The sequence below is a fragment of the Hyla sarda genome, chromosome 7, assembly GCF_029499605.1.
Source record: "Hyla sarda isolate aHylSar1 chromosome 7, aHylSar1.hap1, whole genome shotgun sequence".
In the NCBI taxonomy this organism is placed as follows: domain Eukaryota; kingdom Metazoa; phylum Chordata; class Amphibia; order Anura; family Hylidae; genus Hyla; species Hyla sarda.
Window position 1 is genome coordinate 43,993,563 of NC_079195.1, and position 19,114 is coordinate 44,012,676.

At 44.0% G+C, this 19,114-nt stretch overlaps 2 protein-coding genes across 8 annotated transcripts in view; one reads left to right on the forward strand and one right to left on the reverse strand.

Annotated features, from left to right (window-relative positions):
* BCCIP (BRCA2 and CDKN1A interacting protein) overlaps positions 1-11,949 on the forward strand; it is a 36,135-nt gene extending 24,186 nt beyond the window's left edge. The window contains exons 5-7 of the mRNA XM_056533000.1: positions 1,859-2,046; positions 8,954-9,122; positions 11,253-11,949. Of these exons, the coding sequence (XP_056388975.1) occupies positions 1,859-2,046; positions 8,954-9,122; positions 11,253-11,423 (528 nt within the window). The 3' untranslated portion in view covers positions 11,424-11,949. The remainder of the gene's footprint in view (positions 1-1,858; positions 2,047-8,953; positions 9,123-11,252) is intronic.
* Positions 11,950-11,995: 46 nt separating this feature from the next.
* Positions 11,996-19,114, reverse strand: part of DHX32 (DEAH-box helicase 32 (putative)) — a 93,539-nt gene continuing 86,420 nt past the window's right edge. For all 7 annotated transcript variants that reach the window (XM_056532988.1, XM_056532986.1, XM_056532992.1 and 4 more), the window contains 2 exons: positions 14,544-14,725; positions 11,996-12,182 (listed from right to left, as the gene is read on the reverse strand). In XM_056532988.1, coding sequence (XP_056388963.1) covers positions 11,996-12,182; positions 14,544-14,725 — 369 coding nt within the window. The remainder of the gene's footprint in view (positions 12,183-14,543; positions 14,726-19,114) is intronic.

Consider the following 19,114-nt stretch of genomic DNA (forward strand, 5'->3'; position numbering starts at 1 on the left):
ATAGAAGTAATTTACAGATCTGTAACACTTTCTGGATCCTGTTGATTTGCATCTACCGTATATACTCGAGTATAAGCCGAGTTTTTCAGCACGATTTTTCGTGCTGAAAACACCCCCCTCGGCTTATACTCGAGTGAACTCCCCCACCCGCAGTGGTCTTCAACCTGCGGACTTCCAGAGGTTTCAAAACTACATCTCCCAGCAAGCCCGGGCAGCCATCGGCTGTCCGGGCTTGCTGGGAGTTGTAGTTTTGAAACCTCCGGAGGTCCGCAGGTTGAAGACCACTGCGGCCTTCAACATCATCCAGCCCCCTCTCACCCCCTTTAGTTCTGAGTACTCACCTCCGCTCGGCGCTGGTCCGGTCCTGCAGGGCTGTCCGGAGAGGAGGTGGTCCGGTGGCATAGTGGTTCCGGGCTGCTATCTTCACCGGGGAGGCCTCTTCTAAGCGCTTCGGGCCCGGCCTCAGAATAGTCACGTTGCCGTGACAACGACGCAGAGGTGCGTTCATTGCCAACGTAATTCTGCGTCATTGTCAAGGCAACGCCTCTATTCCGGGCCGGAAGCGCGGAGAAGAGGCGCCCCCGGTGAAGATAGCAGCCCGGACCACCTCCTCACCGGACCACCTCCTCTCCGGACAGCCCTGCAGGACCGGACCAGCGCCGAGCGGAGGTGAGTACTCAGAACTAAAGGGGGTGAGAGGGGGCTGGATGATGTTGAAGGCCGCAGTGGTCTTCAACCTGCGGACCTCCGGAGGTTTCAAAACTACAACTCCCAGCAAGCCCGGACAGCCGATGGCTGCCCGGGCTTGCTGGGAGTTGTAGTTTTGAAACCTCTGGAGGTCCGCATGTTGAAGGCCGCAGTGGTCTTCAACCTGCGGACCTCCGGAGGTTTCAAAACTACAACTCCCAGCAAGCCCGGACAGCCGATGGCTGCCCGGGCTTGCTGGGAGTTGTAGTTTTGAAACCTCTGGAGGTCCGCATGTTGAAGGCCGCAGTGGTCTTCAACCTGCGGACCTCCGGAGGTTTCAAAACTACAACTCCCAGCAAGCCCGGACAGCCGATGGCTGCCCGGGCTTGCTGGGAGTTGTAGTTTTGAAACCTCTGGAGGTCCGCAGGTTGAAGACCACTGAGGGCGAATGATGAGAAGAGGATGATGAAGGGGGGGGGTGTGGGGAAGATGAAGGGGGGGTGGGGATGATGAAGGGGGGGGTGTGGGATGATTACAAGGGGATGATGAAGGGGGGATGTGTGGGATAAGGGGATGTGTGGGATGATGACAAGGGGATGATGAAGGGGGAATGTGTGGGATGATGACAAGGGGATGATGAAGGGGGGATGTGTGGGATGATAAGGGGATGTGTGGGATGATGACAAGGGGATGATGAAGGGGGGATGTGTGGGATGATGACAAGGGGATGATGAAGGGGGGATGTGTGGGATGATAAGGGGATGTGTGGGATGATGACAAGGGGATGATGAAGGGGGGATGTGTGGGATGATAAGGGGATGTGTGGGATGATGACAAGGGGATGATAAGGGGATGATGAAGGGGGGATGTGTGGGATGATGACAAGGGGATGATGAGGATGTTAATGACGGGTCTGGATGATGACAGGGGGGATGAGGTATTTCCCACCCTAGGCTTATACTCGAGTCAATAACTTTTCCTGGGATTTTGGGTTGAAATTAGGGGTCTCGGCTTATACTCGGGTCGGCTTATACTCGAGTATATACGGTAACTCTTTTTCCTGTGACGTACCCATTTTAAAGGAGTTGTATGAAACTCCTGTGTCCGGTACTGCAGCTAACCCCAATCGAGTGCACATTGTACTAAAATTGTATTGTTTTTTTTTTCCCAGGATACTCCTTGTGCAGAGCAAATAAAAGAATTAATATTGAGTCAGTGTGAGAAGAACTGCGACCAGAGCGTTGTCCAGCAATTAGACAAAATATTAAATGACATCAGCAAACCGGTGGGCCTCCTCCTGAGCGAGCGCTTCATCAACGTCCCTGCGCAGATCGCTCTGCCCATGTACCAGCAGCTGCAGTAAGTCACGTTTTCTTCTTCTTCTGTCCTTTGGGGAATTTTCCTTTTTTTTTTTTTTTTTGTGTCCATTTTCCCCTCAGTTGGCATCAGAAATGTTATTTAAATGTAAATGCTGGGACTGAAATTCTGTGGGTGCCACAATGAGACTGATGTGATAAGTGGCGAAAAGAACCGGTTTCCGAAGGAGCAATTGTAATTTATTTTTGTGTTATTGCCCTACCGCACAACAGTTCTTTTCTTACACGAATGGCAACAGATGCAAATTTAAATTTTATTTATTTTTTTGTATTTTCCTATTTTTTTGTACACAACTTTTTTTTATTTTTATTTTTTTTTACTTTTTTATTTTGTATTCATTTATTTTTACAGTATTTTTTTACATTGGTATATTATGACTTTTTTATTTTTATTTTACTTATTTGTTTTAGGATTAGTATCTTACATTATTAGGTTTGGAGTTTACATTTTTGAATTTGGCATTTTACATGATATGACGTTTTTGTTTTTACATTGTTATAAGATATTTTTGTCTGACACTATAGACCATTGGTCTTCAACCTGCAGACCTTCAGATGTTGCAAAACTACAACTCCCAGGCACGCTGGGAGTTGTAGTTTTGCAACATCTGGAGGTCCGCAGGTTGAAGACCCTTGCTATAGACCAAAGTTTCTCAACCAGGGTACCTCCAGCTATTGCAAAACTATATTCCCAGACATGCACCCGAAAGGGGTTGTATTTAGAGATGAGCGAACTTACAGTAAATTTGATTCGTCACGAACTTCTCGGCTCGGCAGTTGATGACTTAGCCTGTATAAATTAGTTCAGCTTTCAGGTGCTCCGGTGGGCTGGAAAAGGTGGATACAGTCCTAGGAAAGAGTCTCTTAGGACTGTATCCACCTTTTCCAGCCCACCGGAGCACCGGAAAGCTGAACTAATTTATACAGGCTAAGTCATCAACTGCCGAGCCGAGAAGTTCGTGACGAATCAAATTTACTGTAAGTTCGCTCATCTCTAGTTGTATTATTGATTCATTTATAAATTTTTGCAAAAAAAAATAAACATTTTGCTAAGATGCAACACTCTCGTAAAAAATGTTACGTTTACCGCAATTACAAAATTCTTAGCCAAAAAAAGCTATTAAAGGATGTAAGGTTAGGAGTCCACCATATTTAGGCGCCATTCTGAAAAAGTTTTAAACATCAACTAGTGAAAATTATACAGATTTACGAATTATTTCAATTTAGAAATCATAAACCTTCCAGGACTTATCGGCTGCTGTATGCCCTAAAGGAAGTCATGTAGTCTTTCTGCCACCAGTTAATTTAAATTAAAAAAATAAAAAAAATTCCCTTTTTAAGATCAGTATGAATTCAGGTTTAAAGGGAAACTGATGTACAGGGTCACCTGCACTAAGCTAAACATACAGGTAGGTAGTGCGGGTGACCCTGTTTCTTACTGGGTGATCGTCAATTTGGTCATAACCATTTCCATTCATATTTTCCTAAGAACAGGCATATTGTCTGCTGGTAATGCAAAAAGTATAATGGGGGAGATTTATCAAACTGTGAAAGAGAAAAAAAAATTGAGAGATTTTCCCAAAGCGACCAATCACAGCTCAGCTAACAAGCTCTGGTAAAGTGAAAGCTGAGCTGTGATTGGTCGCTGTTTTGACCACATTTTCAGAAGAGTTTACAGATTTTTAAAAAAAATATTGGGGGAGATTTATCAAAACCTGTGCAAAGGAAAAGTTGACCAGTTGCCCATAGCAACCAATCAGATCGCCTCTTTAATTTTCCAGAGGCCTTGTGAAAAATGAAAGAAGCGATCTGGTTGGATGCTATGGGCAACAGCACCATTCTTCCTTTACACAGGTTTTGATAAATCTTCCCCATTATTCCCCCCCCCCCCCCTTTTCTGCGTCTTGGTAATAAGTACCCCAATAAAAAAGAATAAGGAATAAAGTCATATATATTGTTTGTTTGTTTTTGCTTTTTCAAGTATTTTAAGTTTTTGAATAAGAAGATACAACATAGCCCTATATCTGAGCTCCTAGGCAGTACAGTTCGGTAAAGGTTTCTGGGAATAAAACGTTGTCCCGTGAGAGATATTACAAAAGAATGAACTCACAATGTCAGTGGCAACAGAAGAACAGTGGCATGAGGACACAGAGAAACCAGTAACGCCCCGGTGCCCAACATAAGGCATAACATAACAACACCAAAACAGACAACCAGTCAATCTGCGCACACTCACACACACACTGGAAGACCCCCCCAACCCGACGACAATGAAGGACAAAGCAAAGCCCTCTCAGTCACTGGGAGACAAACCAACAGGAGTATCCGCAGAGTCCCCGATCAAGAGCCAGAGGACCCAGACCTTGTAAAATTTCTTGGAGCGTTTCCTGCTATTATACAGGGACTGATACAACGGAACATATTTATTCACTAAAGCTTTCCAAAGAGACAAAGGCAGATTCACGGTATCCTTCCATGCCATGATCAACACTTTACGGGCACAAAGTAACAGAAATCTGATTAGCAGGCGCCTATGGGAGCCCATCTCCAATCCATTAACCAGACCCAGAAGACAAACCTCGGGGGTCAGGACATAGGGAAATTCTAAGTGATTCGACAAAAAACCTTTTACCGCTCTCCAAAATGGGGCCACACACACACAATCCCACATTGCATGCAGAAGGGTGCCTATATCTGACACCAAAAACGGACATCAAGAGGAAACCCCTATTCTTTTCAGTCTAACTGGAGTATAGTAAAGACCTGGGGAAAAAGCTAAACTGAATCAACAAGTGTCTCGCACTAGTCAATATCAAAAGAACTGGAACCAACCGACTGAAGAGCAATGGAGTAACTTCCAGAGAGCCAAATTGTGCCTGAGCCGCATGTCGCAATGGCAGATACCTAAAAAAGGCATTTCTGGGGACATTAAAGTGGTCCTGCATATCAAAGAAGGAAAGGAGTAATCTTCCTTGAACAAATGAATGGCAAACTTGACTCCGTGGGAGCTCCAGAACCCAGCAGCCTCCAAATGCTGAAGGTGAGGAAAATGAGAGTTCGCCCACAGGGGTGCACGGGGAGGAACTGCCAGCTGGGGGAAGCGCCTAGGACTCACCAACCAAACCACTGAAACTGTGCGTAACAGTCAGAAGAGAGGGCGCAGTGCTCCTATACAACATGTTAGTGAGAGACTCATGAACCCATCAATCCACTTGCCAAGGCTGTAGCCACATTAGAGAGATCCAGGTCGATCCGCCAGGCCGCATACACCAGCTGTAAGGCAAGGAAATAATCATACAGATTCGGATCTGCCAATCCACCTCGATGTTTTGGCGCCTGAATAAGAGATTGACTCGTCCTAGGAGATTTACCCTGCCAATAGAAGGATCTTAGGCCAGCATTGAGGTATTGGAAAAAGCGTTTAGTAGGAATAATAGGAGAAAGGTAAAAGCGATAAAGAAATTTAGGGAGATAATCATTTTAAAGATGTTAATCCTACCCAAGAGAGACAAGGGGAGAGAAGACCAGGATAAGAGTTTAGCTTCAGTCAGGGAGAGGAGAGGTTCAAGGTTCAACGAGAAATAATATGACAGAGAAGCAGAAACCTGCACCCCCAAATAACGAAAACCGTCAACAACTTGACAAGGAACAGGAAGGACAGACGGGAGGACCGCTCCCCGAGTAAGTGGCATAAGAGAGGATTTAGTCCAGTTGACCCGCAAGCCAGAAAAGGAGCCAAACTGGTCAAGTAGGACAAACGGGGACCTAAGGGAGCCCTCAACATCAGCAAGATAAACTAGGGTATCAGCGTATACAGATACTTTCTCCACCAAAGACCCCCTACGAATACCATGAATATCAGGGGAACTACGGATGGCCGCCACCAATGTTTCAACTGCCAGGGCAAACGAGCGGTGAGAGAGGGCAGCCCTGCCGAGTTCCCCTGCCTAAGGAAAATGAAGCTGAGACATCCAGGTTTGTACAAATTCTAGCCCTAGGGTTATCAAAAAGAAGACTAACCCAGGAACAAAATACTGGCCCACAACGGAAAACCCTTAAAGGGGTACGCCACTGGAAAACATTTTTTTTTTTTTTTAAACAAACTGGCTCCAGAAGGTTAAACATATTTGTAAATGACTACTATTAAAAAAATTTTAGCCTTCTAGTACTTATCAGCTGCTGTATTTTCCACGGAAAGTTCTTTTCCGTCTGACCACAGTGCTCTCTGCTGACACCTCTGTCCATTTTAGGAACTGTCCAGAGTAGGAGCAAATCCTCATAGCAATCCTATCCTGCTCTGGACAGTTCCCGACATGGACAGAGGTGTCAGCAGAGAGCACTGGTCAGACAGAAAGGAAATTGAAAAAGAAAAAAAACTCTGTGGAGCATACAGCAGCTAAGTACTGGAAGGATTAAGATTTTTAAATAGAAGTAATTTACAAATCTGTTTAAGTTTCTGGCACCAGTAGAATAAAAAAAAAAAAAAAAAAAAAAATTCCAGGGGAGTACCCCTTTAAGAGGGACCATAAACACTGCCACTCTACTGAATCAAAAGCTTTGTATACATCTAAACTGACCACAAAACCGGGAGTAACATCACCCTCCGCAACAGCAATGTTAAAGGACATCTGCAGCGTAATTAACACTTATCCCCTATCCACAGGATAGGGGATAAGTGTTTGATCGCGGGGGGTCCGGCTCCCCTGTGCAGGGGGTGTGCCAGCCGCAGCATGACGTTGTGGCCGGCACTCCTCCTCCATTCATCTCTATGGGAGAGGCGGGGAGGCAGTGTTCCTGCCTCCCCGTCTCCCCCATAGAACTGTATTGGGACGGGGAGGAGACGGGGCATCACTGTCGACCTCTAGGTCGACGCTACGCGCCTTAGTGCTATGAGTGCAAATGGCGGCGCCCCGTTAGGGAGATCGAGGGGGGTCCCTGCGATCAAACACTTATCCCCTATCTTGTAGATAGGGGATAAGTGTATATTGTGCTGCAGTTGTCCTTTAAGCTGAAGTCGACTGACAATGTCCATCGCCCTGCCGGGCATAAACCCAGACTGGTCAGGATGAGCCAGAGAGGAGATGACCCCATTAAGTCTGTTGGCTAAAATCTTGGCCATCATTTTATTATCTAGATTCAATGTCAGGAGGTGAGGACAGAGGAGCCCGAATCTGCAGCACTGGTGCGATCGACCAAAGGATCAGGAACAGCCTTAAAGTTACCTATAAAGAGAACAGGAGCAGGGGGAAAAGTAAGCAACTTAGCAGTAGTGACATCCAGGACATTAATACGGAACGGAGGAAGAATCACAAACCTGCCAAAATGGTCACAGCAAACCTGATTCCCTTCCAAAGGAAGAACTTTAGACACAACCACAGATACCCCCCCCTAGCATACGTAGAATAAGTGGCAGGATACCCCCGTGCAATCTGTGCCCGCTTCAGTGCTAATACTTCTAAATCTCCTGTAAACAAATCAAGTGGGGAGAATGGTGTTTGATAAAGTAAAGGCATGCTTAAACTTAGAATTAAGACCAGGACATTCCAACTTAAAATCTTCAGGGACCCCATCACAACTGAAAACATGTACGAGCACAGGGGAGACCCCAAAGGGCAGGAACAGCGGAAGAGGGTGGGCTCCAGACCACACAGACAAACAGGAACATAAAACCTATAAGCAAAAAGGACAGTAAATACATTCCCAACAATACCCTGTCTAACACTAAAGGTACCAGTGTAGACCTATACTCCAAATACTAACAATGGACTTGAATTAGCTAAGCAGGCAAACAAAATCGAATTTTGTCTGTAATCCTTCTTACGAAGCCCATGTCACCCCTAGGTCTGCTGCAGATCCTGTTCTCTTCTGTGTGGTCCTGGGGTCTTCCCTGTGCTTCCTTCTTTAAAGACAAGTGGCTGGCTGGAGGACCTTCCCGCTCAGCCAATCACTGGCAGCAGGGGTGTCCTGTCACAGCCAGTGATTGGTGCAGTGGGAAGGTCCTGCAGCCAGCTCACACGAGAGAGAAGACACCGGGATTGTTCTGAGAATGGGATCTGTAACAGGATCTGTTTATATTCGCTCCCCAGCACCTCCATTATAGCAATATGAAATTTTCCCCAAATCGTGCCGTCCTACTGTAGGCCACTGTTAGGTCTGCCGCTGGGACTGTAGTTTCAGCTAGAGTCTTGGATTGAGAGTTTTTTCAGGCTTTAGCTCCTAGTTCTCCAAACTGTGACCCTTCAGCTGTTGCGAAACTACAACTCCCAGCATGCCCAGACAGCCGTTTGACCCCTGCTATGTGAGTAGTAGATTCAGAGGCTTAAAAGTCATTATTTCCCTGCAGATATGTTGGGAGTTGTAGTGTTAGAATAATGCAGTGTCCCTTTAAAGGTTTATTCACACGTACAGTATTCTGTGCAGATTTTATGCGCAGGATTTTCTCCAGGAGATTTCGATGTAAACTGACTTGAAATCGTGCGCATCAAATCTGCACAGAATACTGTACGTGTAAATAGACCCTAAATCAGCCCCGTGGTTTCTTTCTGCTGCTGTGTTCTCGCTGCAAGTATAAGTCTCCTCCGTCCTGTTCACCTCCCTCATAATGGACTTGGCTGAGTAACAACAAATGGGTGCGATTGATTTTGTGGAGCGTTTGAAGTTGCGGGGGGGGGGGGGGGGGGGGTTGGTGCTATTGGATCTTGTGTTCGGTTCAGCTGGTGAATGAGGAGCATGAAATACCCTGGTGATACTGTTTATATTCCCTGAATTGAGGCGACTTCTCCTTCAATATAATTATTTGTCATCTTGAAAAAAAAAAAAAAAGTTTGTCCCTCCGCCCACGTTCATGGAGCCGCACGCCTTATTAATCCCACTTGATCTTCTCCAAACAGGAAAGAAATGGACGACGCACAAAAGACTAATAAGCCCTGCGGGAAATGCTATTACTATCTGCTCATAAGTAAAACCTTCATGGAAGCTGCAAAGAAATCAGCCAAAGCCGGAACGCAGGGGAAGGGAGAGATGATGTTTGCGAATGCAGAAGAGGAATTTCTCTACGAGGTAAAACAGGAGTTTCTTCAAAGAAAGATCTGTTAAATTCTTCCAAAAACAGTGCCACATCCGTCCTCAGGTTGTGCGTGGTATTACAACCTGGCTTCATTCACTTCAATGGAACAGAGCTGCAATACTACACACAGCCCGAGGGTGATGCTGTTTATGACAGTTGTTCCTAACCAGTGTGCCTCCAGCTGTTGCAAAGTTGTAGCTTTGCAACAGCTGGAGGCACCCTGGTCGGAAAATACTGGTGTATATGAAAACTTTTAGTAGATCTATGCAGTGTCAAACTTCATCACTGACAACTAAGATGTACTGAGAAATGCGGCAGCACAAAATGAACACATGGCACCTGGGGGTAAGTGTCTGGGAGGCCGTCCTTCCTGCTCCACCCCCTCCCCACAAACACACTGGCTCAGCTTGATTGACAGGTGTAAAACATTGCTCGTGATTAAATCCCCTTCCTCCAGCAAAGTTTTTAAAGGTGCGCCCCTGCTATCACACCCCCTCCCATATGCTTGCATTGAGGGGCGGAGGCGTGACGTCACACGCCATCGGCCCTGTGGTCGCCGGTAATCAGACCCGGAGTGAACACGCTTCGGGGACTGATTATAAACAGGGTGCCGTGTGCAAGATCACGAGGGTCCCCAGCGGCGGGACTCCCGTGTTCAGGCATTTTATCCCCTATCCTTTGGATAGGGGATAAGATGTTTAAGCACCGGAGAACCCCTTTAACCTTGTCCCATTGTGCTCCAGTTCATAAGATAGTCTGTCCTACCATAACATGACTAGTTATGAAATACCATTCAGATTTTACAGACTCATATCATTGTTTACCTTTTTGTCCCATTTCTGCAATCAAAAATCTATTTGCTTTAGGGGTCTTAGTTCTGCAGTTGGCCAGTACTACAATTCCCAGAATTCATTGTTTCCATCAGATTTCCCATCCTGCCTACTCCTCTCCCACAGCACTCCTGCCAGTTCCCTACCCAGAGCTGTTGCAGAACATAGTGCTGGGCGGTATGGCAAAGAGTGAAGTCCAGCTCACCTACCGTGTCGTGCTGTGCACGGACCGGTGCCCGGCCAGGCGCCCCGGATACGGAAAATGAAGGAGAAGTCCAGCACTGCAGTGAAGGCAGCTTTGAGTGAGAAGCGCACAATAAAAACACACTAGTCAGTGCTGGGCGGTATGGCCTAAAATTATCACTGTATTTTTTTTTTTATTATCACGGTATTATCGCCTGTGATTTTCAAAATCAACTGGTGCCAGAAAGTTAAACAGATTTGTAAATTACTTCTATTTAAAAATCTTAATCCTTCCAGTACTTATCAGCTGTTATGTTCTGCAGTAAGTTTTCTTTTTGAATTTCCTTTCTTTCTGACCACAGTGCTCTCTGACACCTCTGTCCATTTTAGGAACTGTCCAGAGTAGAAGCAAATCCTCATAGCAAACCTATTCTGCTCTGAACAGTTCCTGATATGGACAGAGGTGTCAGCAGAGATCACTGTTGTCAGACAGAAAAGAACAACTCAACTTCAGCAGCTGATAATTATTGGAAGGATTAAGATTTTTCAATAGAAGTAATTTACAAATCTGTAACTTTCTGCAGCGAGTTGAGATATATACATAAAATAGTTTTCCAGTGGAATACCCCTTTAAAGGGGTACTCCACCCCTAGACATCTTATCCCCTATCCAAAGGCTAGGGGATAAGATGTCTGATCGCTTGGGACCCCTGCAATATAGCATGCGGCACCCACTTGTTACTGCTCCTGAAGCGCTGGAGGGTCTTGGTCCTGACCACGGGAACGGAAGATCGTGAAGTCACGACTCCGCCCCATGTGACGTCACGCCCCCTCCCAAAGACTTGTATTCAGGGGGTGGGGCGTGATGTCACGATCTTCCGTGGTCGGGACCAAGACCCTCCAGCGCTTCCGGAGCAGTAACAGGTGGGTGCTGCATGCTATATTGCGGGGGTCCCGCCACTGGGGAACAGACATCTTATCCCCTATCCTTTTTATAGGGGATAAGATGTCTAGGGGTGGAGTACCCCTTTAAACTTGCTGGAATGCAGGTTGAGGTTTTTTTTCAGTTTGGAAGTTTTGTGCCTCTAAAAAATTTTTTCCCTTTTTGCAGAACGCAGTCTTGAAATTCAACTATTCTGTGCAAGGAGAGTGCGACACCCAGTTATCGGGGAAGTGGTCATTCGACGACGCGCCCATGAAACCGATGAGAACTGTCATGTTGGTCCCGACTGACAGAATGAATTCAGTCATGGAGAAGTTCAAGGAACATCTGTCTGTGTGAAGAGTTTTCTGCGCTATGAGGCAGGTTTTTGCTACCAGTGCACCTTCAACTGTTACAAAACTATAACTCCTAGCATGCTCAGAGTTGTGGTTTTGCAACAGCTGAAGGCACCCTGGTTGCAAAACACTGCTATAAGGGTAGATGCACACACTGGATTTTTTCCACTGCACGTTGCACATGTGGATTTTGCTGCAGCCATTAGAGGGTGATAAATTCTGCAGGTCAAGTTTTATAAAATCTAATCCATGTGCAAAAAATCTATGTTCATCCACTGTGTGTGCAATTACCCTACTGCTTCTCTAGTGCCCCCTATCTAAATAAATTTGTACATAAACTGGCTTTACCGCTCCTTTAAGGACTGAGTAACATTTCTGCACTACAAGTATTACAAACAGGATTTATATATTTTATTACTATTTTGCCAAGACAAACAGAAAAATATATACAAAAAAAGCTAAATTCTGAAGTTGTAACAATGATCTGCCATCTGATTCACTGTTCATTAAAGTCTTCAGTGTCTATCACATATTGCACTTGTGTGAGGTCTTCTGTATCGGGGAGGGGGGGGATAGTCATTGTATACTACATCTCTGTTCATTTGTAGAAAGATTCTGCTCTTCATCGCCAGTCTCTCCGTCATCTTCAGGGTCCTGAGGGGCAGAGACAGTTGAGATGGAGTCTAATGCCTTCTGTAGCAGCTCTTTGCTCTCACTAGGGGGTAGGTTGCTGAAGTAATATTGAGGTGCCAATTGCATGAACCTACAGAAAAAGGGGGAAAAAAAAAAGTTATACATTGAAGGGATTATCCACCATAAGTTCATATTAATACTTACCTGCCAGACAGTAATGGACATGCTTAGGAAGTTAGGAAGGATCTGTGCTTGTCTGAGGGATAAATGGCTGTGTTCTGAGTCCACCATAATGCGAATTTCTATTTCCTGTTTGAGTTCCCTCCTCCAACTACAAGTCCCAGGCTCACATGTTTGTAAGTGTGAGGTCACTTTTCTCCCGCCCACACAGCCACCACTCCACCCATTGAAGCACACCTGAGCTCCCTACCATGCTGTGTTTGAAGCCACAATTCCCCAGCAGTTGCTCTGCCCATTGAAACTGACAGGATCCCCTTTTTTAACACCTGACTAGTGTAATGTCTCAGGTTGCACTGCAACCTGGAAAAAAAAACCTGAGACATTTTGTATGCTGTTAAAAATAAACATTGGGGCAAAGATCAAATAAGAATTGCGAGATCATCAAACAAACACAGGTACAGACACTATTACGAACTACACTAACTTTACAGCCCCCCTTGCATGGTCCAGTAAAAAAAATAAAAAAAATGTATTCTTCTGAGGTGATGATGGGATGTCGCCTGTGACTCAACTCTTTAATCTCATCTGCTTTGACCCCCTGTTGCACTGTGAATTTTTTTTTTTTTTTAAAGATTAACATGAAGACTTTACCCTTGGAGACTTTATAAGCTGCATTTTACATCAATGAGCAGCTCATCATTACTGAATGCTTCTCACAAAAACCTATGAGAGGGCGAAAAAAGAAAAGTGTGGGGGCGGCAGGCGAGTGAAAACACAAAAAATAAAACTCTTGGTTTCCGCATGCCCCCGCGCTGCAGAGAGGGAGATGTCACTTGCTGGCGGTGGCAGGATAATCTATATTTTATTGAGATTGGAAAAAAAAAAAGCGTTTCATTCCCATTTACCTCTGCCTGTAAATCCTAGTTTAAACAACAGAGGAAATGAAATGTTATTACTTTTTATATAGAAATGTACTGTACACCGGCTGTGTGGGTATATACTGCTATAGGAACCACTCGCCCCTGGAGTCTATGCTAGCAACAAAGATCATACTGCGGAGACCAAGGTAAACTTATTGCTGAATTCGGGGGATTTTATTAAAAAAAAAAAAAATTCTATTAACTGCAGCCTTACATTTGCATTAATAATTTTTTACATGGGATGTGGCCATTTGTTATACAGGCTACAAACTATATAGCACATTGTTTCCCCAAACCAGAGTGACTCCAGCTGTTGCAAAACTAGCTGGAAGTTGTAGTTTAACAGCTGGATGCACACCAGTGTATGGGAGGGAGATGGAGATTACTGAATTCCCAGCCAGAGTGTACGGCAGGAACAGGAAGTTTGTTGGTTTTAGAATGAGTTGTAGTTTTTCCAACAGCTGAAGGCACACTGGTTGCTGAATTCCCAGCCAGTGTTTCCCAATATCTATCTCCCTCCCATTACACCAGTGTGCCTTCAGCGGTTGAAAAACTGCAACTCAATCTAAAACCAACAGACTTCCTGTTCCTGCTGTACACTCTGGTGTAATTGGAGGGAGACAGAGATTGCTGAATTCCCAGCCAGAGTGTACAGCAGGAATAGGAAGGCAGTTGGTTGTAGTTTTCCAAAAGTTGGAGTCACACTGCTTGGGAAACATTGCTATAGCAGCAAGAAGTCCTTTTAACATAGACACAGCCCCTTTGGCGTACGGATCGGTCAGTGCCACTCCCCCTCCATTCATGTCTATGGGACAGCTGTCACACCCCCCTCCCATAGACATGAATAGAGGGGGAGTGGCATGGCGTCACAACTACAGCCTCCTGAACCAAGCATTCTGAAAATAATATTCAAAACGCTGAGTGTCTGCACGGATAAGAGGTCAAGCAACAGAATACCCCTTTGGGAATAGAAAATCGCATAACTTCTGCAAATAATTACATCAACAAGAATCAAGCTAAACTTTTTTCTTTTACATCCTTGAATGTCCCTCAAGTGTGGAGCGGCAGCACCAATACTCCTCCACAGCTCTATTCACTGTTGAAAAACTACAACCCACAGGCTTCCTGTTCCTGCTGTACACTCAGGCTGGAAATTCAGCCATTTCTATCTCTCTTCCATTACTCTAGTGTTTCCCAACCAGTGTTCCTCCAGCTGTTGCATTCAGCACTCTGCAATGTCCACAAATCCCATTGAGAATGAAGCGATGGTCAAGCATGCGTACGGCCGGGAGACAATTGACCTCCATTCTTTTGATCATGGGGGTCCCAGTGGTCAGACCTGAACCAATGAGCTAGTTATAACGTTTATTTGGGATAAGTCAGGTACTTACAGTTCTGGGGTGATTTTGGAGGCAATTCTGATGCAACTTCTATCTGCTACACTGAACTCATGGAACAGGACCCACTCCGGGATGCTGTGGTTGAGGCAGTAGCCAGATTCTGGATGCAGCTGGCCCACTTGCTTGTGTGTCAGCATTATGTAGTGCCCTAAGCCATCCACATCTCGAGCCACCTGGCAAAAAGAGAATTTACATGCAATATACTTTAGTGCAGTGTTTCCCAACCAGTGCGCCTCCAGCTGTTACAAAACTACAACTCCCAGCATACTCGGGAGTCTTGTTTCCAAATCTTGCGCCTGTCCTATCTGTATGCACAGCAGAGAGACAAGATTTGGAAATAGGACTATGCTTTACAGCAGGACATATCTTGTGCAGATGAATTGGAAACATTACTGGGTATTGTCTGTGACCTTCTCAGAGGTCATTCTATAGCAGTCTTTCCCAATTAGTGTGTCTCCAGCTGCTGCAAAACTACAACTCCCAGCATGCCCGGACAGCCGCTGGCTGTCCGGGCATGCTGGGAGTTGTAGTTTTGCAGCAGCTGGAGACACACTAATTGGGAAACGTTGGTTTACTGTAAATTTAAGCTTAAAGGGGTACTCTGGTAGACTTTTTTTTTTTTTTTTTTTTAAATCAACTGGTGCAAGAAAGTTAAACAGATTTGTAAATTACTTCTATTAAAAAATCTTTACCCTTCCAGAACTTTTTAGCAGCTGTATGCTACAGAGGAAATTCTTTTCTTTTGGAATTTCTTTTTTTTTTTGTCTTGTCCACAGTGCTCTCTGCTGACACCTCTGTCAGTGTCAGGAACTGTCCAGAGAAGCATAGGTTTTTCTCCTGCTCTTGACCAGTTCCTGATATGGACAGAGGTGTCAGCAGAGAGCACTGTGGACAAGACAAAAAAAAGAAATTCAAAAAGAAAATAATTTCCTCTGTAGCATACAGCTGCTAAAAAGTTCTGGAAGGGTGAAGATTTTTTAATAGAAGTAATTTACAAATCTGTTTAACTTTCTTGCACCAGTTGATTTAAAAAAAAATAAAAAAAAGTTTTCCACCGGCATACCCCTTTAAAATAAAAGGCCCATGTTGTTGTTCTGGCACGTTGCGCACTGCAGAGGATCCCAAAGAGCTTATTTCTTTGCTTATTTATATGAATTGATTGGCTTTTATCTAAATTAGTTTTTACCTTAATGTTTATTTTCTCTTATTTAGGAGATTTAGAGACAATGGACTGGATTTCCCTAGAGTTATGATCTTAAGTTACAGTGGTTTCTTCTTACAATGGTCAATTAACAGTGTAACTCTAGGGACCCCCGTATTAGGTTTCCTAGCAGCAGCAGCAGCCAGTGAAAGGGGGGCATGTAAGGGTCTTTAGCAGAGTTTGTGTTTCTCAACTGGGTGGTGGTTTCTGAACATTGGGGATAGTCAACTGCGGCCTGCCCCTCCATTGATAAGACATAGGAGGAATATACTGGTAGCTGTAGGATTTGGCTGAATCATTTAAAGGATTTTCCAATCCTGTAAAAAAAAAAAAAATTAAATGCTGGGACCCAGTTATAGCAGAAAACAAAATACACACACAATAAATAACATACACACGATAAATATAATAATATATACATAAACACACAGTCATGGCCGTAACTGTTGGGACCCCTAAAATTTATTGCAGTAACAAATGTTTTGCTATACACAGGTTAGTTCCAATACACACAAAGGGAATAAAGCCAAAAAAGGGAGAAAAAAAAAAGCAAATTGGACATAATGTCACCAAACTCCAAAAATGGTCTGGACAAAATGATTGGCACCCTTTCAAAATTGTGGATAAATAAGATTGTTTCAAGCATGTGATGCTCCTTTAAACTCACTTGGGGCAAGTAACAGGTGTGGGCAATATAAACAGCTTACCTGAAAGCAGATAAAAAGGAGAGAAGTTCACTTAGTCTTTGCATTGTGTGTCTCTGTATGCCACACTAAGCATGGACAACAGAAAGAGGAGAAGAGAACTGTCTGAGGACATGAGAACCAAAATTGTGGGAAAATATCAACAATCTCAAGGTTACAAGTCCATCTCCAGATATCTAGATTTGCCTTTGTCCACAGTGCGCAACATTATCAAGAAGTTTGCAACCCATGGTACTGTAGCTGATCTCCCTGGGCGTGGACAGAAGAGAAAAATATATGAAAGGTGTCAACGCAGGATAGCAGAATAGTCCAGATGGTGGATAAGCAGCCCCAAACAAGTTCCAAAGATATTCAAGCTGTCCTGCAGGCTCAGGGAGCATCAATGTCAGCAGGAACTATCCGTCAACATTTTAATGAAATGAAATGCTATGGCAGGAGACCCAGGAGGACCCCACTGCTGACACAGAGACATAAAAAAGCAAGACTACATTTTGCCAAAATGAACTTGAGTAAGCCAAAATCCTTCTGGGAAAACATCTTGTGGACAAATGAGACCAAGATAGAGCTTTTTGGTGAAGCACATCATTCTACTGTTTACTGAAAACTGAATGAGGCCCACAAAGAAAAGAACACAGTACCTACAGTGAAATATGGTGGAGGTTCAATTATGTTTTGGGGTCGTTTTGCTGCCTCTGGCACTGGGGGCCTTGAATGTGTACAAGGCATCATGAAATCTGTGGATTACTAACGGATTTTGGATCGCCATGTACAGCCCAATGTCAGAAAGCTGGGTTTGCGTCCGAGATCTAGGGTCTTCCAGCAGGACAATGGGGGAGATTTATCAAAACCTGTCCAGAAGAAAAGTTGCCCAGTTGCCCATAGCAACCAATCTGCTCCTTCTTTCATTTTTAACAAGGCCTCTGCAAAATGAAAGAAGTGATCTGATTGGTTGCTATGGGCAACTGGGTAAATTTTCATTTGCACAGGTTTTGATAAATCTCCCCCAATAACCCCAAACATATGTCAAAAATCCCCCAGAAATGGATGGCAACAAAGCGCTGGAGGGTTCTGAAGTGGCTAGCAATGAGTCCAGATCTAAATCCCATTGAACACCTGTGGAGAGATCTTAAAATTACTGTTGGGAAAAGGCGCCTTCCAATAAGAGAGAACTGGAGCAGTTTGCAAAGGAAGAGTGGTCCAACATGCCGGCTGAGAGGTGTAAGAAGCTTATTGATGGTTATAGGAAGCCACTGATTTCAGTTTTTTTTTCCAAAGGGTGTGCAACCAAATATTAAGTTAAGGGTGCCAATAATTTTGTCCAGATCATTTTTGGAGTTTGGTGCCATTATGTCCAATTTGCTTTTTGTCTTCCTCTTTTGGTTTAGTTCCAATAAACACAAAGGGAATAAACATGTGTATAGCAAAACGTGTGTTACTGCAATCCTTTTCTGTGAGAAATACCTCATTTTCTAGAAAAATTTCAGGGGTGCCAACATTTACGGACATGACAGTATATATTATCTATTTAATCCCTCCATCTTTCTCATCCATCCCTCTATTCCATCCCATCCCTCCCTCCCTACCATCCATCCATCCATCCATCCATCCATTCCATTCATCATAAATAAATATGCTGCTTCCGGTGTCTAGCAGTTTGTCTCATAGCCAGCTTCAGAGACAAGGGCTTGGAGCAGGACTTTCCCACTTCGTCAATCACTGCCCAAGGCGGGAGAACATGATGAACTGAAGCTGTGGGTAGGTAAGTATAGTTTCGATTTTACTAGGGACTCAGGTACTATATTTTTTTCGATAGCGTTAGAATACCCCTTAAGGTTTATTTTATATTAAATTAATTATATTTAGAATTATTATTATTATTATTTTTTTTTTTTGTTTTCTTCATTTAATTATCAATATTAAAAACAATCTTGAAATTTAGCAGTTTTCAATTAAGCTGACACTGTTCTGTACAGATAACCAGCCATCTCCTCTCCTTATCATCACAGGCAGAAGTACCCCAATAGATAGATAACAGAAGATCCACCTCCATTCACAAGCTCATCCTCCCCATCCCTGCGGAATGACCGCTGCACAGATCACAAAATTTGCCCAGAAAAAAATCCAATTCATGTGATTATGGTCTAGGACAGTCTATTGCTGTAAAGCATATCTCTAAATGCTATTAAAAACAGCTTAGGCAGGATGGCTGCCCCCGTACTAATGTACAATTTATTTATTTTAATAATTGATTAGAAATGGATTGATTAGATTCATTCCCTTTAACATTCTAGATACTGTGATCAATAGTGACCATAGCATCTAGGCTGTTAAAGGTTACATGCCAGTCCTATTTCAGTTCCAAGTAGTAAAAATAAAGGGGTACTCCGGTGGAAAACATTTTTTTTTTTTTAAATCAACTGGTGCCAGAAAGTTAATCAGATTTGTAAATTACTTCTATTTAAAAATCTTAATCCTTCCAGTACTTAGCAGCTGTTGTATACTACAGAGGAAGTTCTTTTCTTTTTTAATTTCTTTTCTGTCTGGTCACAGTGCTCTCTGCTGACACCTCTGTCCATATCAGGAACTGTCCACAGCAGGAGAGGTTTGCCATGAGGATTTGCTCCTGCTCTGGACAGTTCCTGACATGGAGAGTGGTG